Raw genomic sequence first — 23,549 nt, 5'->3', positions numbered from 1 at the left:
TCTCTCACTCTCCCCTTCCTCCTCAAAATAAGGGAGGGAAATATCCACAGTGATGATAAAAAGCAATTAAGATGGACTCAAAGTGACACAGATGATAGAATTAGTAGACAGGCACATTAAAACAGCTACTATAATTGTATTCCATAAATTAAAGAAACTGGAGGAAAGACTTAACATGTTAAGTAAGGGAGAGACTGAACATTAAAAATATAAAGGCCCAAGTCAAACTTCTGTGATAAAAATGACAATGCTAGAGATGAAAACAATAATGAATGGGATTAATAGAAATTAGATGCTGCAGAACAAAATAGTGAACTGGAATACATAACAGTAGAAACCAAAATGAAACAGAAAAAAGATGGAAAGAAATGAACAAAAAATGCCAGTGAAGGAGTGACGTCAGAGAAATGGCACCATGAGGAGTGCTTCTGATACCTCTCCTTGAAACTTCAACAAATTCAACAACTAGAGACAGAAAAACAATCTCAGGAGCATCTGAAATACACATCAAACAAACGTATGATTGGGCGAAAAGGTGGCTGAATATATAATCCACTCTAAAGGAAATAAGACAGAGAATGATGTATTCTGCTTTCCTCACTGACCTGAGCAAGGGCTTCTTTCACTTGGAACTGAGAGAAAGCGAGGACTGGGGGTGTGGAAAAAGCTGGACTAGGGCAGAGATGTTCAAGCCAAGGAGAGAGTGTGTTCGTGGCTCAGCCCATGTGGAGCTAACGCCAGCGGCAGAACCTGGCAGAGGTGGGTGAACAGTTGCCTTGTTTATTCCCAGTATCCCAGTCAGTGAGTGCGGGCAGTGTATGAGTGGATCCACCTGACACTTCAGGCGTGGGTGCCTGCGTTCCTGGATGGAGGGGCTGGGTAGGAGACTGTCAGTAGTGACCCACTGTGTGGGCCGAAACCACAGTTCCTGAATAATCCCAGCTTCACAAACAACAGCGCGTGGGAAGTGCATGAAAGCTGGCTTCCCTACACCCAGACCTGTCTGGTTGCAGCACCTCCACCAGCCATACAGGCTAACAAAGTACACTCCTGGGGAAGAGAACTGCGGAAGTGGTGGGGGGAAGGGCGTGCAGGCAGCTTGCAGACAGCCTCTGGAGAGCAGACCTGCGGACTGCTGAGGCACACTAGACATGCCCGGAGGCTCATAGAAAGACACCTGAAAGGCAATCGGCTCCCAGCCCTGCCTGATTACACTGGCGGCTCTGGCTGGAAAAGCCTTACCCAGAACCCTGCGTTGAGTGGGGATAGAGAGGGGATTTGGCAGCTCTTAGAGCCTCTTGCTCTTCAGGCAGTGGCTGGGGCAACTTCACAGCAGAATCACCAGGCTGCTGGTTAAGGAAGGAGAGATTTGGGGAGAGGCTCTGGGAAAACAGACTCTCCCATTGTCAGAGGCTGCAAACGCTAACAAGCCCCGCCTACCAAAAGGACTGAGGCCTAGTTTATGTCATCACCATAGCGACACAACAGCAAAACTCTGCTTAAGAGTGCCACAGGGGCAGAACCTGGGGTACAGTGCCAGTGGTCGAAAATAGAAGAGAGAAAAAGGAAGAAGATAACTTCTCAAAACCAGGAAAAATCCACAGTCTTTATAACTTTTTCCTTTCTTTATCTTGTATTTTTTATCTTTTTCTTTTTTCCTTCCACCTTGGTCATTTTATCCTCTTTCCATTTTATTCTTTTCATTTTGAACGTTATTACCCATAGGTGTTACATTTTCCATTCTTTATTTTTTCTGAGTGTTACATTCTAAAAAACTTATTTTTTTTCTCTCTTTTTGTTTCTTCTTTTCTCTTTCACTTTTTCTCTCATTCAAATCTCACCCAAAAACAAATTATTTTATTCTGAATTCAAATTTTTTCTTTGCGGCATTTTGTGTGCTTTTTATTTCACTTTTTATCTCTTTACCATTTCCCCCCAACTCCGGCTCTCCATTCTATAGTTTTTGTGCCACTTAATACAATAGAATTTTGATTTTTCACTGTATTTTTCTTCTTTTTTCTGTTTTTCTTTTCCTTACACTATTTCTTTCATTCGACCATCATTTACAACAAATTATTTTATTCTTGATCCAAATTTTTTCCTTGTGACATTTTGTGGGTTCTTGCCTCGTTTTCTGCCTCTTTGTCACTCCCTCCCAACTCAGGCCCTCCATTCTATGTATTTTTGTTCCACTTAGCACAATAAAATTTTCAATTTTTCACTGCATTTTCTCAAAAAAAATTTTTATCAACTCTTACTAGTGTTATTAACAATATTACTTTCAAATGCCATTAAAAAAGAAATAAAATATCATGGATAAAAAACAGTGATGTAGCTCAGACAGATGAGGAAAAATCTATAATAAAATATATTTCAATAGCTTAGAAACCTTGGAGTTAAATGACAGAGAATTTAAAATTGAAATCCTAAAAATACTCAGGGATATACAAGAAAGTACAGAAAGGCAATTTAGGGAGCTCAAAAAACAATTCAATGAACAGAAAGAATACTTCACTAAGGAAATTAAAACTATGTAAACGAATCAAATAGAGATGAAAAACTCAATTCATGATCTGAAAAATGAGGTAACAAGCTTAGCCAATAGAACAAGCCAGACAAAGGAAAGAATTAGTGACATAGAAGACAGCCAACTAGAGGTAGTACAAAGAGAAGAGGAGAGAGACTCACGAATTTAAAAAAATGAGGTAGCCCTACAGGAATTGTCTGACTCCATCAGAAAGAGCAACATAAGAATAATGGGTATATCAGAAGGAGAAGAGAGAGAAAATGGAATGGAGAACATAGTCAAACAAATAATAGATGAGAACTTCCCAAACCTGTGGAAAGAACTAAAGCCTCGAATTCAAGAAGCAAACTGAACACTGAGTCTAATAAACCTACTCCAAGGCACATCATAATTAAATTGGCACAAACCAATGACAAAGAAAAAATTCTCAAGGCAGCCAGGGAAAAGAAGAATACAACATATAAAGGAAGGCCCATTAGAGTATCAACAGATTTCTCAGCAGAAACTCTACAAGCTAGAAGAGAGTGGACCCCAATATTTAAAGTTCTGAAAGAGAGGAACTTCTAGCCAAGAATACTATACTCATCAAAGCTATCACAAAGCTCATCACATATCAAATATGAAGAAATAAAAACATTCACAGATACAGAAGAGATGAGGGAATTTATCACCAGAAAACCCCCACTTCAGGAAATACTAAAGGGGGTTTTCCAACCAGACACAAAGAACAAAACAAAACAAAACTACAAGTAAAAGCTCCATCAAGATTGCAATAAAAACAAGATTAATCTGTGACAAAGAAACAAAAAAGGGAGAGGACAAAGATTAACGGTAGCAAAGGAGGATGAAGTGCAGAAGTACTTATGAGATAATGTACTACAACGAACATGATATGTATGCTTTCCATTACTTAATGGTAACCACCCCTGAAAAAACCAACACAGAAGTACATGGCTTGAAAAAAGAAGTAAGAGAGAAAAGAAGTATGGATTACAACCAAACAAAAACAAATAGAAAAATAGAAGAACCAAACAAGATAGAAAACTATCAGAAAGCAATATATAAAATGGCAATAGGAAACTCTCAAATGTCAATAATTACACTAAAAGTAAATGGATTAAATTCGCCAATAAAAAGACACAGAGTAGCAGAATGGATTAAAAAGAAAATTCAACTATATGCTGCCTACAAGAAACACATCTAAGCTACAAAGATAAAAACAAGTTCAAAGTGAAAGGTTGGAAAACAATACTCCAAGCAAAACAAATAACATCCAAAAATAAGCAGGTGTAGCAATACTCATATTTAACAATGGTGACTACAAGACAGCAAAGGTAATCAGAGACAAAAATGGTCATTTCATAATGATTAAGGGGACATTGAATCAAGAAGACATAACATTTCTTAATATATATGCACCAAACCAAGGAGCACCAAAATATATAAGAGAACTACTGACTGACCTAAAAACAAAAACCAACAAAAATATAATTATACTTGGAAACCTCAATACACCGCTGATGGCTCTAGATCGTTCATCGAAACAGAAAATCGATAAAGAAATACGGGCCTTAAATGAAACACTAGAGCTATTGGATATGATAGACATCTATAGGATATTTCATCCCAAAGTGCCAGAGTATACATTTTTCTCTAGTGTACATGGAACATTCTAAAGAACTGACCATATGTTGGGCCACAAAAATAACATCAACAAATTCAGAAAGATTGAAATTATACCAAGCATATATTCTGATCATAAAGCCTTGAAACTAGAATTCAACTGCAAAAAAGAGGTAAACAAACCCACAGAAATGTGGAAACTAAACAACATACTTTTAAAAAATGAGTGAGTCAAAGAAGAAACAAGTGCAGAGATCAAAAGATACATACAGGCAAACGAAAATAACAATACAACATACCAGAATCTCTGGGATGCAGCAAAAGCAGTAATAAGAGGGAAGTTCATATCACTACAAGCCTATATGAACAAACAAGAGAGAGCCCAAGTAAACCACTTAACTTCACATCTTAAGGAACTAGAAAAAGAAGAACAAAGACAACCCAAAACCAGCTGAAGAAAGGACATAATAAAAATCAGAGTAGAAATAAACAAAATAGAGAACAGAAAAACTATAGAAAAATTTAATAAAACAAGGAGCTGGTTCTTTGAAAAGATCAACAAAATTGACAAACCCTTGGCAAGACTCACCAAGGAAAAGAGAGGAATGACTGATATAAACAAAATCCAAAATGAAAGAGGAGAAATCACCACAGATATCATAGATATACAAAGAATTATTGTAGAATACTATGAAAAACTATATACCACCAAATTCAACAATCTAGAAGAAATGGATAAATTCCTAGAACAATACAATCTTTCTAGACTGAGTCATGAAGAAGAAGAAAGCCTAAACAAACACATAAGCAGGGAGAAAATAGAAACAACTATTAAAAAGCTCCCCCAAAATAAAAGTACAGGTCCAGATGGCTATACTAGTGAATTCTATCAAACATTCAAAGAAGACTTGGTTCCTATTCTATTCAAAGTCTTCCAAAAAATTGAAGAAGAAACAATAATGTGAAACACATTTTATGAGGCCATCATAACCCTCATACCAAAACCTGGCAAGGACAACACAAAAAAAGAAAACTACAGACCAATATCTATAATGAATACAGATGCTAAAATACTAAACAAAATACTAGCAAATCAAATACAAGAACACATTAAAAAAGTAATTCATCATGATCAAGTGGGATTCATCCCAGAATCACAAGGATGGTTCAACATACGTAAAACGGATAACGTAATACACCATATATCAACAACAAAGAAAAACCATATGATCTTACAATAGATGCAGAAAAGGCATTCGATAAAATACAACATCTTTTTATGTTTAAAACACTTAACAAAATGGGTATAGAGGAAAATATCTCAACATAATATAGGCCATTATGATAAACCATCAGCTAACATCATATTAAATGGCATAAAACTGAGGACTTTTTCCCTTAAATCAGGAACAAGACAAGGTTGTCCACTCTCTCCACTCCTATTCAATGTAGTGCTGGAAGTTCTAGTCAGAGCAATCAGACAAGAAAAAGAAATAAAAGGCATTCATATTGGGAAAGAAGTAAAGGTATCACTTTTTGCAGATGATATGATCCTGTACATCGAAAACCCCAAAGACTCCACAAAAAGACTACTAGAAACAATAAACCAATACAGTAAGTTTTCAGGATACAAAATTAATATACAAAAGTCCATTGCCTTCCTTCCTATATGCCAACAATAAAACATCAGAAAACAAGCTCAGAAAAACAATCCCCTTCATGATTGCAACAAAAAAATTAAATACCTAGGAATAAACATAACAAAGATTGTAAAGGACCTATATAATGAAAACTACAAAGCATTGTTAAGGGAAATCGAAAAAGACATAATGAAATGGAAAAATATTCCTTGTTCCTGGATGGGAAGAATAAATCTAGTCAAAATGACTATATTACCCAAAGTGATATACAAATTTAATGCAATTCCCATCAAAATTCCAATGTCATTTTTTTAAAGAAATGGCAAAAAAATCATCAGGTTTATATAGAACTATAAAAAACCCCGAATAGCCAGAGCAATCCTAAGGAAAAAGAACGATGCTGGGGGCATTACAATACCTGACTTCAAACTATATTATAGGGCCACGATAATCAAAATAGCAATGGTATTGGCAGAAAAAGACACTCAGACCAATAGAACAGAACAGAAAGCTCAGAAATAAAACCACATGTATATGGTCAAATAATTTTTGATAAAGGGGTCAACAACACACAATTTGGGAGAAAATAAAGCCTCTTCAACAAATGGTGCTGGGAAAACTGGAAAACCACATGCAAAAGAATGAAACTTGACTACAGCTTGTCCCGTGTACTAAAATTAATTCAAAATAGATCGAAGACCTAAATATAAGACCCAAAACAATAAATTACATAGAAGAAAACATAGGTACTAAACTCATGGACCTTGGTTACAAAAAGCACTTTATGAATTTGACTCCAAAGGCAAGGGAAGTGAAGGCAAGATAAATGAATGGGACTACATCAGACTAAGAAGCTTTTGCACAGCAAAAGAAACTGACAACAAACAGCCAACTAAATGGGAGATGATATTTTCAAACAACAGCACAGATAAGGGCCTAATATCCAAAATATACAAAGAACTCATAAAGCTCAACAACAAACAAGCAAACAATCCAATAAAAAAATGGGAAGAGGACATGAACAGATACTTCTCCCAGGAAGAAATAGAAATGATCAACAGATATATGAAAAGATGCTCATCTTCATTAGCTATTAGAGAAATGCAAATCAAAACTGCAATGAGATACCACCTCACACCTGTTAGATTAGCTATTATCAACAAGACAGGTTGACAAGTGTTGGAGAGGCTGTGGATAAAAAGGAACCCTCATCCACTGTTGGTGGGAATGTAAAGTAGTACAACCACTATGGAAGAAGTATGGTGGTTCCTCAAAAAATTAAAAATAAAACTACCATATGACCCAGCAATCTCTCTACTGGGAATATACCCCCATAACTCAAAAACACTGGTATGTAAAGACACATGCAGCCCCATGTTCACTGCAGCATTGTTCACAGTGGCCAAGACATGGAAACAACCAAAAAGCCCTTCAACAGATGATTGGATAAAGAAGATGTGGTACATATATACTATGGAATTCTACTCAGCCATAAGAAATGATGACATCGAATCATTTACAACAACATGGATGGACCTTGATAACATTATACTGAGCAAAATAAGTAAATCAGAAAAAACTAAGAACTATATGATTCCATACATAGGTGGGACATAAAAATGAGACTCAGGGACATGGACAAGAGTGTGGTGGTTACTAGGGGTGAGGGGGGGGAGAGGAGGAGCACAAATAAAACCAGATAGAAGGTGACGGAAGACAACTTGACTTTGGGTGATGGGAATGCAACATAATCAAATGTCAAAATAACCTGGAGATGTTTTCTCTGAACCTTTGTACCCTGATTGATTAATGTCACCTCATTAAAATTAATAAAAAAAACAAACAAAATGCCAGTGAATGATGTGAAAACTTCAAGCAGGCAAATATGAGCATAATGGAGACCCCAAAGGACAGAAGAGGAAGAAAGAAAAATGTTCAAAGAAGTCATGGTTGAAAATTTGCCAAATTTGATAAAAACTTTATATTCACAGATCCAAGAGGCTTAAACCCAAGTATAAGAGACAGGAAGAAAAGTACACCAAGGCACACATAATCAAATTGCTTAAAACCAGTCACACACACAAAAAAAATCTTAAAAGTAACCAGAAAAAAAGCAAAAACATTACAGAGAAACAGGATGACAGTAAATTTCCTTTCAGAAACAATGCCAGCTTAAAGACAGTGGAGTAACTTCTTCAAAGTGCTGAAACCTTCAACCTAGAATCTTCTTATCCAGCTAAAATATCTTTCAAAAACAACAGTGAAATAAAGACATTTTTAGACATATAACAACTGGAAGAATTCATCACTGGCAGACCTACTTTATAAGAAATGTTAAAGCTCATCAAGCTGAGAGAAATTATACCAGATGAAAACTTACCTCTACAAAAAAAAAAATGGTAAGCACCAGAAACAGTAACTACATGGCTAGATATCAATTTTTTCCCCTTATTAAAATCTCTTAAGAGACAATCAATTCTTTGAAGCAAAAATAGTAATCATGTATTATGGGGTTTATAACAATAGAGCAAGTAGTACAATGTTTGGAAACAATCGTACAAAGGTCGTACGTTATTCTAAGGTTCTTAAACAATAAAAATGGTATGAAATTTGAAGGTAGCCTATAAGTTAAAGGTGCATACTATAAACCATAAAGCAGACATTAACATAACACAACAAGGAGTTATAACTAACAAGCCAATAAAGGTGGTAAAATGGAAACATAATAAATCCAAAAGGAGAAAAAACGAGTAAAATAACAATGAGCATGTAGGATAAACTGAAATAAAAAAGCAAGAGGATAGACTAATATCCAAATGTATCATCACATTAAGTGTAAACAGTCTAAACAACCAAATTGTTAGATTAGATAAATCTAGTTGTCAGATTAGATTAAAAAACCCTCAACTCTGCACTACCAGGAACTCACTTTAAATATAGGCATCAAGAGTTTAAAAGTAAAAGGATAAACAATATACACTATGCTAACTAGTCAAAAGAAAGCTGAAGTGACTATTACATAAAGTAGATTTCACAGCAAACAGTATCATCAGGCACAGAGAGGGGTTATTTCATAAAGCCAAAAGAGTCAATTCTTCAAAAGACATATCAATCCTAAAATATTTATATACTTAATGTCAGCTTCAAATAAATGACGCCAAATTCAACAGAACGGAAAGATCTACACAAACCTGCAATTATTATCTGAGACTACAACATTCTTTCTCAATAACTGACACAAGTAAACATAGAATCAAAAAGGACATATAAGAATTAAACAACACTATCAACCAACTTGACCTACTTGTCATTTATAGATCACTCCACCCAACAAAGCAAAATATACATTCTTTTTAAGTATACATGGAATATTTACCAAGATAGAACACACCTGTATCATAAACAAGCCCAATAAATGTAAAAGGATTCAGATTATACAAAGTAGGTTCCCTGCCCACAGGAAGTGAAATTAGAAATCAACAAGAAAAAATTATCTGGAAAATTCCAGAATATTTGAAAACTATGTAACACACAGCTAAATAACTTAAGGATCAAAAAAGAAATCAAGAGGGAAATTTCAAAGTTATCTTGAATTGGAAGACAATGAAAATAATCAAAATTTGTGGTACAGAAATAAAGAGGGAAACTTCTAGCACTAAACAGGTATTAGAAAATAAACCAGACCTCCAATTAATGACCTCCACTTCTATCTCAAGAGACTTGAAAAAGAGCAAATGGAACTCCAAGTGCAAGAAAGGAACTAATAAAGAACCTGAATAACCCTACAGTTATTTAAGTAATTAAACCTGTTTGTTAAAAACCTTCTCACACAGGAAAAAGCAGGCCCACATATAGACAAGTAATGAATATTTTTGCTTTATTTGTAATAGCCAAAAAAGAAAAAGTATAATCTAAATGTCCATTAACAAGTAAATGACTAAAGAATGATATACCCATACAGTGGAATACTCCTTGACAATAAAAGGAACAAACCACTGGCACATGCTACAATATTATTAATCTCAAAATAATTATGCTGACTGAAAGAAGCCTGGAAAAGAGTGTACGGAGTACAGTCTATTCTTATTTGTGATTCTTGTGTTTTATAAAGTCAGCACAAACAATGAATTAGCAAATACTGAACCACTGATCCTACAAGAAATACAGGGTTAGGTTCCTACGAGCCTCTGGTGACAGCATTTTTGTCAACTGATCAATACATAACCCTGTTTTCTGTGTTTCTGTTTAAAGACACTACATTTAATAAACTTTGTTGATCCATTAGCCCTGAACTCTAGCCAACAGCATTAGAACTCACGCTTAAATGAAGACTCTTGAACATATATATATGCATTTTCTCTGTAAGGTACATCACTTAGAAACACTAGACAATGCTTCAGTACACTTGGGAACCATTTGAAACAGCAAAATCACGAAGTTGAAGCACACAAATGTGAAAACATGGCAAAATTAGCCTGACCTGTGGTGGCGCAGTGGATAAAGCCTCCACCTGGAACGCTGAGGTCACCGGTACGAAACCCGTCTTGCCTGGTTAAGGCACATATGGGAGTTGATGTTTCCTGGTCTTTCCCCTCTTCTCTTTCTCTCTTTCTCCCCCCCCCCCCCCAATGAATAATAATTTTAAAAAAGATCACAAGAAAGGACACTTGTTTATATTAAGAGAGCTGAAAAGAGGTACAGCATAGCCTTGTTTGACCTCAGCCGGAAACTGTGTTGGCAACTCAGATTGTTTGCCACTCTTAGCATGTCTGTGAACAACTGAAAATGGCGCGATGATTGATTCTGGAGTTACAAATAAATTTAGTTAGTAGTAAATTCACAAATATGCAATCTGTGAATAATGAACATGGACTGTATGTGACTCACTGATAAAAAATTTTTAGAGGATAATAAATCTGGAGTGAAAGAACGCAGATCTGTGGTTCCCCGTGGGGTGGGGTCAGGAAGGAAGGAATTTGAAAGGGCAGGAGTCGTCTCGGGAGGGTTATGGGTTCATCATTCTGGCTGTGGTGACTATTTCACAGGTGCAGACAATACAAACACGTATTAAATTGTAACTCCCACCACACGCCATTCAGTGTATGTCATGATACCTCAAGAGAGCTGTTGAAAGGAAGAACAGGCCATCATGGTGGGGAGGGAAAGAGGAAAGAGGCATCTATGAAGTTTAATTGTGAGGCGGTGCTCATCAAGGAGGGAAGGAGCGTGAGTTAAGGAGTCAGGGGTAACTTGATGTTCCACATTTGACTGCTAGGCTGAAACTAGGGACTGTAGGAGAATCGTGTTTCTGAAGGGTAGGTAATTCAATATGGGTTCCTGACTTGGTTCCAAGCCCTCTTTCCCCCATCATATCTAAGCTCTCCCAGTTGCTATCCCACTGGGTATGCAAATACATGAACTCAGTTTCTCAATTTCAGCTCATTTCCCCAACTCGTTCATTTTCTGCGATGATTACCACATCTTCAGGTCCCTCCTCTCTTTCTATCTCTTTCTCTAAAGATCCCTTGTCACTTCAGTCTATTTCTTGACTTAACTTTTGAGGCCCTCCAAAAATGTTGTTTCCGCTGATTACATTTCATTCCTCACCATTCTCTACCTTACGCCCTCCATTTAAATCAGGATGGCCGATCGTTCCAACACAAACCGGATTTGTTCACAGGTATCAGTTCCTTCAATTGAAAAGTTCCCCATCCCTGCAAAACTGAACAGTCCACCAGAACCTAACCTATGTCCCTCTCTGATTTCTACTACCACCATGCGTAGTGCTTGTTTTCTAACTTCCAAATGTGTGCAAATTATACACCGTCGATAAGTTTATTAGCCAACTAAAGTGAGTATGGCACTGATCTGGGTACTACAGATAATCAAAGATGAAGAAAGACCTCTTCTGCCCTCAGATGCACAGGGAAGGGACAAGAGCATAACATCAGCATCTCCAAGGACAACAGCACAGTGCTAAATTGCAACAGTTTAGACGAGACACTTTTTGCTCTGCCTGATCTGGGAAAGCTTCATGAAGGGGTTGACATTTGTGACAGATCTTGAAAGTTGAACAGAATAGTTTCATTTCAAAAAGAAGAGGGCGTCACAGGTGAAAGGATTCAGAGAAACCAAAGGCAGAGGATAGAAAATAGCAAAGCTGTGTATTTCACCTGGGCGGGGACTACATCATATACATCTTCAAATCTCTCACGGCGCTCAGGATAATAATTGTGCACAGTCCGCATTCAGTAAGTACTTGCTGGGTTGCATTAGTTTTACTAGATATTAAGTGGTTTCATCTAGATCCTAAGTGAATAATGGGTTATAATGAGGTAGACAGCAGTATCTTTTATAAACCTGGGTTAAGTGGCAGGAATTTACACCACTAGCACCAAAATTAGAAGGGTAATTTTAAAATAACTATAATAGCTTTTTTGCAGGCAGCCCAGTTATATGTAAAGTGGCCGGTACAGCAGGATCCAGTCCTCACTGCTCAGATATTATCTGTGAAGTAGGTAGAATACCCTCTTTTGTTCTAGTTTAGTAAAACTGACATTTGTAACCTTTTAAATAAATTACAAAAAAAAGTGTTCATTATAGCCGCACTATATTTAGAAGCCATTTTACCACATTTTACCGTTTAGTGACGGTAATTTTTATATTATCCAAAATTTCAAAGAAAAGCGGAATTTTACTCCACTCATGTTGTTATCACCAGATTTTGTATCATTTTTAGTCCTCGGTTCCAAACTTCCAGGGGGGAAAAAAAAAACACTTCTGGATAAGATAGAAAATGCTAAAGAGCTGTAATGTAATAGCTGCAGAAACTCTCACATGACAAGCTCTCCACATTTTCCCTCCTGCCGTGCGCGCCAAGCAGCCCGTACCATTTGTAGACAATACTCATTGTTCCAAGAGCCGCATCACCGGTCTAGGTTTGAATGTGTCTTGGGGAATGGGAAATGGAGGAGAAGATCAATCTCACTCTGTAGTAGATGTCTGATTTACAAAAGGAACTGGAGATGATAAATAAAACATGTCCCTCTCCAACCCATGCCTTACCACTGGAACCGAAGTCCACAGGCCCGATCCACTTGAAGGCGGGTTTACGGCCCCGTTCTTCTGTTACGTGCACTTTCTTGATCAGGGCCAAGCTGGTCAGGACATTGGCTATGTCATAGAGGCGTCGTACCTTGGCTTGAAGATAGGAAACACAATTACGGTCATGCTGCCGTGACATTTCAGTGTACTTGGCGGGTCATTTTCTCAGCCGCCACATGAACCTCGATGGGAAAGCAGTGGGGTAGAATGAACGACCAACGGCTCTGTCAGGAAATCACCCAGGATTTATGTATCTGATGTGTCTGAAGATGCAGACTAAGTAAGGTCAGTGTGTCCTCCCACTTCCACAACTTCACACCTTAAAAAACAAGCAGGGAGTGCCTGGATGCAGACACACCCAAGGGAGGGAAATGGGCTGCACTCAGCGGCTCAGTAAATGTAATTTTGATGTGTGGCGTGTTGAAAACTTGCCTTGAGCGTCTCCCAGCAGGAGGTGGTGGCACCAGCTCCACCAGGCAGCTGGGCTGTGAAAATGACAGGGATTCCCTAGGGCCTCCTGCAAGGCTGCACTCCTGGGCACAGGAGGTGTTCCTGGCTCGAGATGACGGGGTACAACTGTGCTAAAGATGGGCAGTTCCTCCCCTGAAACCCAGAGGCCACCCAGTGAGGGAGGGGTGGGGCACACCCTCGCTGAGTCTGGAGAGGTTTGGGGAGACACATTTGAAAATGCATGTACTGGAGGAGACATTCGGAAGGGGTGGTAGCACATTAAATAGGCAGGAAAATGCCCCCAAGGTCACTTCCATTTAAGAAGTCAGTTTACATGTAGGAAACTCGCTTGACTTCAGGGCTAAAATCACACAAAAGGGGGCTCTAATTATCTCTAGAAAGAAGAAGCATTTGTCCCAGGTGCAGTGTTTCTTTCTGATTATTGTAAAGCTATATTCTCTTTAGTCATTTTCCCCGTAGGGTGGCTATAATTCCTGGAAACAAACAGCTAGAATATGTTGAGCACATGGCTTCCCAGGGCTTGAAAGGACTACCAGCAGCCAAGGACATCTGGCTCGGGACCCATGCTTGACAGAGAGGAAGACGCACCGAGTATGACGCTCAGACACGCTCTCCTAGTCCGGCAGCTGTGCCCCACCACCCTGGCCCCGCCCTGGTCATTGCTCTGGTTCTTACCTGCAGACGACTTTCATCTCCACCCATCAGAAGGGTATGCAAGGGGCGAGGAGAAAAGGGGAAACAAAACTCAGACACTCTGTCTTGGACGCGGCGATACGAAAGAGAAATGCAAAATATCTTACACCCTCCCTGACCTGCACTGGGGGACGGCACTCTGCCTCCGCCGTCCACTCTAACGGCCATGGAGAGACACCCGACAGAACTTGAATGGGAATTGCAGTAGGTGACTCACTTACCCCTCGTAGCACCAAGAACCTTTGGACGCAGGAAGGAGTGTACTTCTCATAATTATTTTATGTTCAGAGGCAGAAAATGTCAACTTAGGACACCCCACCCTTCCTGTGTGAGGAGGATTTAGGTGAAGATGCTTACTTTTAAATTTACTGTGGTCCGGCATGTCCTGGCTCTCTTCTATCAGGATTTTGGCAGCCACATCCAGAGTGACAATCTTGGTTTTAGAGACGAGGAACAGCATGACAAACTTCTGGCTCATGATTCTCAGAGACTTGTCTTTTCTGTTTGCAGCTGCTACAAAGGGAATAAAACAAAGGCATCAGAAAAGATAATTTACCACAAGCAAGACTGTTCTTACAGTTTGCTGAACCACCTGACTCGGCTAGCAGATGGAAGATCACTTCTGTTATAGCGAGAAGCCTTCCAGACACATCATGAGAAATGGCTCATGGAGACACAAAGGAACTTTCAGTGGGTGTAAACAGTGGTGGGATTCAAATAATTTAACAACCAGTTCGCTGCCCTAATGACAGTTCTAAGTATAAAAAAACGATACACCGAAAGGTAGTTTATTATTTCATGCATTTAATAAATAAGAATAAAAGAGGTACATAAAACTAGATTATAAAGAATTTTAAAATATTAATCTAAAAATATTAAATAACGCATGACAAAAACAATAAAACTGTTACTTAAGATATTTCCATATTGCTTCTTGATTGGCATCCTCACTTGCAATTTTGTTTGCCTGTGGACAGAATGAACATTACTATGGGCACTTAAATACGCTGCTGTGCAGATGAACGTTAAAAAGAGTAAGGAATGTAAATTTGAGATTTCCACATTGGGCGGTGGCCCAGGTGCCCACCTTAGAACCCTGAGTACAAGTGCCATTTTAACAACTGGTTTGCCGAACTCAACAAAAAATTAGGGATCAGTTCAGCCATACTGGTGCGAACTGGCTGAATCCGACCACTGGGTGTAAACCCTGAAATGCGGCCGTCCAGCCACTCATAATGCTCTGTGCCCATACCTCACTGAGCAGAATCCATTAGGTAGTTTTCCTAAAGCAACTTTTTGCCAGGATTCATGTGGAAGGAAAAAAGGATAAGATGGGGATGAGGTACTGTTTTCAGAGCAACTCTCCCTTTAAAGGCAAGGGCTACGCGTTAATGTCTCTGCCCAGACACAGGCAGACCCCCTTTCATGGCTACTCGCTTTATTGTACATCACAGATACAGCCCTTCCTTCCCTCCTCCCTCCCTCCTTCCCTTTTTCCTTCCTTCCCTCCTCCCTCCCTCCTTCCCTTTTTCCTTCCTTCCCTTCCTCTCTCCCTCCCTTCCTTTCTTTCTTAACAAACTGAAGGCAAGACCTTCCACCAGCAAAAAGATTAGGACTCGCTTTATTGTGGGTCTGGAAACAAACCCACAGCTCTCAGGTAGGTCTGTATCTAGAATATACTCCAAACGCAGTAGGTGACCACCTCTTCCATTTCTTTTCAGAAACAGGTGAAGAAATAAAAAGCAAATAGGAGGTGCTGATGGGATGTGTGCTGCCGCGGCTGGCAGGCAAACAATCCCCGACAGATGGCTGTCTCCTCTGGTTACTAAGATAAGAACTGGCTCATGGGGTAGAACTAAAAGACAGGAGGCAGTAACATGAATGAACACCAGGCCCACCTTTCCATTCCCATTTCTTTAATCTGCAAGTGAACTGTGAGTGATACTTGCACTCTGTCACCTTAGCAACGGTGGAGTGGGGTGAGAGCTATGGAAACAATGGTAAAAACAGGGAGGGCGTACATGGGCTGGGAGGGGAAGAACAATGTAGGTGTAAGTGAAAAAGTGCTGCACCCAACAAAAGGAGGGGTGTCCACCATTCTGGTCAGCGTTTTTTGCTAACGGGGTTATTTTCTAAGTAATATGCTCCAATATATAATTTGGAAAATTGAATCCATTTTAACAATAACTTCGTTCAAAGTAAATTTTCCTTAAAATAGAAATCAGCATGGGGCTGTCAATCTGAAATGAGGGTTCTGTTAGCGATCTGCAGTCCAAACACCAAATACCAAGTGATCTGCCACTACCCAGGTTTTCAGTGAGGTTGAGTGGGCAACCCAGTTGGGGAGCCATCTGTCTCCCTTTCTCCAGTAGTGAGAATGAGAGGACACCTCCCTCTAGGGCTGTCAATCTGGCACTTCCCATCCCAGTAGTGAATCTCTGCAGAAGAGACCACCACCGCCTTCGCTATTGCTTGTGTGGCTGCAATGAACTCACAGGAGGGATAGTCGGGCTCAGAGAAATCCAGTAACTGTTGATCATGGGGATCTGGAGAGCCATCTCTTTTACGTTCTCCGAATTTATAGTCCATCAGGTCTAGCTCTTTCTGCTGGAGGTGCGCCATCTGCTCCTCGTATTTCTGCTCCTCTCCCAGTCTCTGGAGGCTCCGCAGGGTTTTTGGCAGGCTGTGCCGTCCATGCCAGCCATACTGGTTCTTGGCCACCCGGCTGACCAGATGCAGTGACTCCAGCACATTTACAATGTCGTAGATGCGTCTCCTTTCAACGCCTGTTTGAAAAAGAGAAGCCAACCATCATCACGCAGACATTTGTGAGTATAAATCCTTGAGAGCCTGGCCCATGTCTGCAAACTAGTTTGCATGATGCCCAGTGAAATGCCCAGCAAGTGTGGATGCCCCAAAGATCCATCTCGTAAGGATGCAAGTAGTAGACATTTTTTTTCTCTCCTTTTCTTGGGATCCAACCATCAGTAAGATAGAGGATAAATCATCCACCTGGAGATGAATGATATTCCGTCTGTATCTGTATGACATACAGTAGTATGTCTTTTCTTCAGACCTGTTAGGCAAACTGCACAATCACTGCAGCAGATTAAAACGGGTGGGACTGAGCCTCTCAAGTGCTAGGATGCCTAACAGACAGCCGAGGAATGCTGGCTGGTTTATTCTAATATTCCTAATCATGCAGACTATAAAATAAATTGTGTTCAATAACTGATACCTTGTCTGGACATACTATCCTTTCCTGAAGTTTGAACGATGTGAAAGAATTATCTCGTTAACTTTCTTGATGGTCCAATAAGAAAAACATATAGTCAATATTCTGTGTCCTGTTTTACACAGAAACTCAAGAGTCAAGAGCTTGGGCACCCTTTCCAAGTTGATGGGGGAAGCTACAGCCAGGCCTGGAATAATATGAGTATCCCCTGGTTCATCATGCCTACTGACAACTCTGCCTGTGCCCTCACTCACTGTATCCTGCCAGATAGCCCAACGGTAGAAGAGACTTCATGTACAGTACAGATGGACCATCAAATTCATCAGTTCCCTACCCTCTTTCCCAATACTCCCCAAATAGCTTGGATTATGGGCTGCCAACTGAATTTACCAAAACTATTTATGGTGGTTAGTGTGGGGGCTTTGGGGACAGACTGCCTGGATTTGAATCCCTGTGCTGTCCCTTACTAAACGGGCGATGCTGGGAAGTTACTGAATCTGTCTGTGCCTTAGTATCTATCTCCTAAGACGGTGAGGGTTAAATGAGACCACAATGTAAAGGGTCTCCAACAGATGTCTACTTTTACACTGTGTGTATAGTATTTTGCAAATACTTCCTGGATGGCATTGGGGATACCTGAGATCGCTTGCTAGCCTAAGAGGATTAGCAGAAACAAATTTTTAAAAATCTGCCTGTGACTCATACTCTTTTACAGCTGGCCTCTCTTTGCTCTCATCTAAGTATCCGTAACAGAAGCTTCCAGGCATCTTCTAGAAAACCAGCCCGGCTGTACAGATGCCCTCTTTCTGTTCCATTGCCAGGAGCTGTTACACAATCAGGGCAGAGTTAGTGGATGTGGCTTTTGGCCCTTCACAGAATTAACAGGAGAGATAGACCATATTACAACGAGGACTCCGAGCTGAGAGGAAGTTCTAGCACGTGCATGAAGAGGCATTTCACTGTCAGTCAGAACATTTCAGCTCCTGACCCTGAAAGGCTCTTCACCATCAGGAGCTCCCTCCTCAGTGCCAGATGTCTGCAGGAAGGTGGTGGCAGGGGCAGCCAGCAGCCCCTTGTCCAGACCTCCCAGGTTCCTTATTCCAATCTGCCTTGATGTTTTAACACATCGTATTTAGACTGTAACATTCTATAAACCTTCCCATTGGAAATGTCATGTGAATGCAACTGAGACAGCCCAGGGCCAGCCACATGCCCAGCTATTTTGTTGTTTTGTATTAGATGCAAGCTGTTAAATCTCCACCTAGTGGCTAGACGTCTCCAGAAGGGAAAATAAAGGAAGATTCAGATCACTTGGAGAGTAAGATGGTATTTAATGCGCACACGAGGTGTTTCATAGGTGAGGCTGGTCACAGCACGTACAGCTATAACCATCACCTTTTCTCCCTGGACTGAGATCAGCTGTCCACAGGCTGGTGCACACAAAGCCCCGTTTCACAAGTCTCGGGGTGTGCAGGCTTCTCTGGGCCTTGCTCTGCCAGGAAGGCATTCCCTGGCACTCAGTCTTCTTTCCCTTGTGTCTCAAGGCAATCCTGTTAATCCTAGTCATGGCATATACACGATGCCTTCAGGGATTTACCAATTCTTACCCGGCTCCCCTTAGTCCCTGAGGGAGCTCACCGTTCCAAGAATACCTCTCCATCCTGTCAGATAGTTTCTGAGGCTGTGCTAGTTTCCATTGATAAAGTCACCACCAGTTCTTTAACTTCTCACCTTAATATCCATGTCAAATCTACAGGGGACCAGAATCTGGGAATGTGTGCAATCCGAAGACTCTGCATGTCCCTGGTGAAAAACTGGTGGTCTTATAGCCTAACACCTGGCTTGCAGCGGGGAGTTTAGACTCAACCAGAAGCAACGGTCACCACTGAACTAATTTCCAGGGGGGGGACCTCCTTTCTCGACCTCACATGATGAGTTGTGGCAAATGTATCTGGTAGGTCTGGGTGATGCGAGGCATTAGGAAACTGTTAGAAAAAAGCTCTGGTGCTCTGCTCCAGGCAGTCATAACCTGGGACCTGCAGAATGGCTTGTAGCCCGTGAGGAGGAGTCTGCTCTTCTGTCCTTGAACACAGCCTTCCCACAGCGAATCTCTGTCTTCTGCATATACCTCAGTGCGAGGCCCTGGCTGCGTAAACCCCAGTGAGGACACTGGGATTTGTTGGTTTACCCTCATCCTCCGCAGAACTAGTTTCCACACGACGCTGTGCCTCACACGGCTCTATGCCAAGCCTCTGTGCAGCTGGGTCGCTGTCCCCTTCCTGTCTCATTGCCACCAGTGCCAAATCCTGTGTTCTACTTCTGGGTTTCAAAGTGGCTCTTGAATCAAAGTACTCTGCTTCCTCTTTCTAAGTACAGAGGTGGAAAGGACAGCTTAGGGAAAGGGGGATACACTAGTAAGAACGGAGTGAAAACTTCCATGTAACAATAAGTCACTCACGCCAGGTTCCAAGTTAGGCACGTCACCAACACGATCCTGACTTTGCTAAGTGTCCACCAGGTAAGTGCCATGGTCCCCAAGAGAAAAACTTAATTAACTTCTCAGAGCTCTCACAGCCTGTAAATTGGGGAGCGGGCCTTCAAATCCAGCCCTATTTGACCCAAAGCCAAGGCCGTGGTCTTCCTATCACAACCCACTGCCTCCTCATTCTTTCCGTTTCCAGCAAATCAGAATTCCAGCCATCAGTCTGAGTAATTCCGATGATGATGAATAAGACTGGTGATCATCAACTGGTGCACATTTCTCTGGAAGAACTAGAACTAGTAAGCAAACTAAAAATATAATCTATCAAAATCATGTATGAAAAACTTTCTGAATTTTTTAAGGAGATACCTCATACTTTCAAGTCTTTGTGATTTCTGCTTATTTAATGATTGTCTACAATATGTTCATCCTGAAAGCAACTGCAGTCCACGTCCACTAGAGGTCTCTGCTCGGAGGCTGCTGTACATACTTACAGAACATACACCACTGCACATTATACATGTCCACCCCACACACACATGTATTCTTCTTTGTTATAAGGTTTAGCTGTCTGAGATATGTCCAGATGTGGCTTTTTCTAGTTGGGTAGGCTTGCTGCGAATATCACAGCATAGGGTTTCAAATATAATGTTCTTGCTCCCAAATCTTGCTTTATAATATAAATAACACCAGTTCTGAACCTTTAGAAGTATTATTAAAAATAAATATCAGGATATTTAAAAAAATTTTTTTGAGTCTGTCTAAAATAAGATGAAATTAAAATATGAGATATTACACTGCAACATGAGTCTTGTAAAAGCATTTGTTAAGGTTAAGAAAACCAAATTTCTGTATGACCCTCAGGCCTAGAAGGCACCCTGGAATCCTGTGCATAATGATAATGGCAAAGCGAGACTCTACCTTTTCCTCTGTGCTCACTCCTTTGGAAGGCCCACTCTTAATAAGAGGCAATCTGAAGCTTCAAGCTGCCCAAAGAAACCAGTCTTCCACTACACCCGGAGACAGACTTCCAGGTAACCTGACGATACATACCAAGACTGACAGCAACTTCATCTAGGGAGATGGTAGTTTTCTCAGTTGACAAGGGATAACTTGGATAGCGAGCTAGAAACTTCTGGCACAGAAGTCCTAAACTTTTCTGTTTCCTGCTTGGCCTTCGCTTTTCAAATTTGTCCACAGCACTGTCTCCAACAACATGAAGCTACAGAAGCAGACAGAGGGGCGGGGGGAGACGTCACGGTTAACACTGTAATAAAGAAATTGCATTGGCAGTATTGGCAGGTGGGGAGGGGCATCCCAACCCATACCTTCCTAGATTCTAGTTAAAGTATATTTCCTAAACTAATTTTCTTCACATTCAACTATTGTATTCTCTGGACTGAATTCTTTCTCCTTTGTAATCTGAGGCTGAGTCTACTGGTTAAAGGCTTAAACAATGAACCACGTGGTCTTTCCCAGGTTGCTGTACCCTTGCTGATAGTGTGTTCGTAGGACTGCACATCAGCAGCACTAGGAGCTGCTTAGAGATGCAGCATCTCGGCCTCATCCCAGACCTCATCTATCAGAATCTGTGTTTTTATAAGATCCTGGGTGATTTCTATGGACATGAAATTTTAGATACACTGACCTCCACTGTGTCATTGAACTGTTTTATATGTTTACAATCGAGAAAGGGTTGATAGAACAGAACAAGAGCTAAATCTTATTCTTCCTCATTGCAAGAACACAGAAAGAGTGTCCTTGTCTCATCAACCCACATTTGAAAAGGACTGAATTCAATCCCAAGAAAGTAAAAAGTTTTTCAATGAACATATTCAAAGAGAAAAGCAATATAATTATCTCTATAGCTGCAGGAAAAACAATTTAATACATTTAACACCCATTCATGATTTTCAAAATGCTCTTAGAAAACCAGGAATAGAGAATTTTAATCAAGTATCAATAAAAACCCAAATGTAGATATCTGTCTTAAAAAGAAAATCTTGCCTGACCTGTAAAGGCGCAGTGGATAAAAGTGTCGACCTGGAATACTGAGGTTGCTGGATCAAATCCCTGGGCTTGCCTGGTCAAGGCATATATAGGAAGCAACTACTATGAGTAGATGCTTCCCGCTTCTCCTTCCTCTCTCTCTCTCTCTCTCTCTCTCTCTCCACCCTCTCTCCAAAAATCAATAAATAAAATCTAAAACAGAAAAAAAGAAAAGAAAATCTTGGACACACTCCCTTAAAAATCAGGAAAAGATCTTCTGCATCATATGGGAGATCCTAGCCAGTACATGAGGGTAAGAAAAAACCCACAACACAGGAATTGGAAAGGAATAAATTATTCATTCTGCAGAACACATGATTATTTACATGAAAACTCAATACTCTAACAAATTATTAAAAATAGTAAGAAAGGCCCTGGCCAGTTGGCTCAGCGGTAGAGCGTCGGCCTGGTGTGCAGGGGACCCGGGTTCGATTCCTGCCAGGGCACATAGGAGAAGTGCCCATTTGCTTCTCCACCCCCCCCCCTCCTTCCTCTCTGTCTCTCTCTTCCCCTCCCGCAGCCGAGGCTCAATTGGAGCAAAGATGGCCCGGGCTCTGGGGATGGCTCCTTGGCCTCTGCCCCAGGCGCTAGAGTGGCTCTGGTCGTGACAGAAAATGAATTAAAAAGATATTTATATTAACAAAAAGAATGATAAAGTTTTTAGGAACAAATCTAGCAAATATTTATTTGCATAAAATATTAAAACTTATATCTTAAAGAAATAAGACCTAGAACTTAGAGAAACATATACTCATGGATAGGAGGACTCAGTACCCTAAACAGGTTAATTCTCAAATTAATCTACATGCAATGCAATTTACAATTAAAATCCAATCTAAAGTACATATAGAAGAAAAAAGGGCAAAGAATATCCCACATATTCTGAAGGAAAATAAATTTGAGGTTCTTGCTTTATCTAATATGAAGGCTTATTACAATGTGGCATTGTGTACGGATGGACAAATTGGCCAACAGAACAGAAAAGAGCCCAGGAAGAGATGTACACACAGTGGAACTCAGACATACAACAGAGGAAGAACTGAATAAATGATACAAGGACAATTGACTATAAGAAGCAACATAAAGAGAAAAGACAAGCACCAAATTGAAATGTAACACGTATAACTAATAAAGGTTTAGTTTCATGAATATACAATAAACACTACAAATCGACAAAAAAAATCAGCAAAGGAAACAAACAGGTTATTTCACAGAAGAGGAAAAATACCTGGTGGCCAGTAAAGATATGGAAAGAAGCTTAACCTCCTTAGTAACCAAGGGAAAAAAATGAATACCACAATAATACACAATTATACATCCACTGGATTGGCAGAAATTAACAAATTTGAAAATTTCAAGTGTCAGAGAGGGTGTGGATCAATACATGTTTATATATTTCAGGTAGAGGCAAACAGCACTTGGGAAAATAATCTGGCATTATCTTCTAGTATTTGGCCAATAACCTAGTAATTCCACTATTAGGTGTATACTCTAGAATAGTAGTTCTCAAACTTTTTGGTCCAAGGATCCCTTTATTTATATATTTAGCAAAAGAGAGAGAGAAAGAGAGAGAGAGACAGACAGGAAGGGAGAGAGATGAGAAACATCAACTCATAGTTGTAGCACCTTACTTGTTCATTGATTGCTTTCTTATTTATGTGCCTTGATAGGGGGAAGGGCCTACAAGCTGAGTCAGAGACCCCTTGCTCAAGCCAGCAACCTTGG

At 40.2% G+C, this 23,549-nt stretch overlaps 1 protein-coding gene across 1 annotated transcript in view; it reads right to left on the bottom strand.

Annotated features, from left to right (window-relative positions):
* Positions 1–23,549, bottom strand: part of E2F7 (E2F transcription factor 7) — a 49,953-nt gene that overhangs the window by 14,873 nt on the left and 11,531 nt on the right. Inside the window, exons 4-7 of the mRNA XM_066257607.1 lie at positions 20,829–20,997; positions 16,554–16,844; positions 14,416–14,571; positions 12,856–12,990 (exon numbers count right to left, since the gene is read on the bottom strand). Of these exons, the coding sequence (XP_066113704.1) occupies positions 12,856–12,990; positions 14,416–14,571; positions 16,554–16,844; positions 20,829–20,997 (751 nt within the window). The remainder of the gene's footprint in view (positions 1–12,855; positions 12,991–14,415; positions 14,572–16,553; positions 16,845–20,828; positions 20,998–23,549) is intronic.

The sequence above is a fragment of the Saccopteryx bilineata genome, chromosome 2 (assembly GCF_036850765.1).
Source record: "Saccopteryx bilineata isolate mSacBil1 chromosome 2, mSacBil1_pri_phased_curated, whole genome shotgun sequence".
Taxonomy (NCBI): domain Eukaryota; kingdom Metazoa; phylum Chordata; class Mammalia; order Chiroptera; family Emballonuridae; genus Saccopteryx; species Saccopteryx bilineata.
The sequence above is the reverse complement of the archived record's forward strand: the minus strand, read 5'-3'. Positions and strand labels throughout refer to the sequence as shown.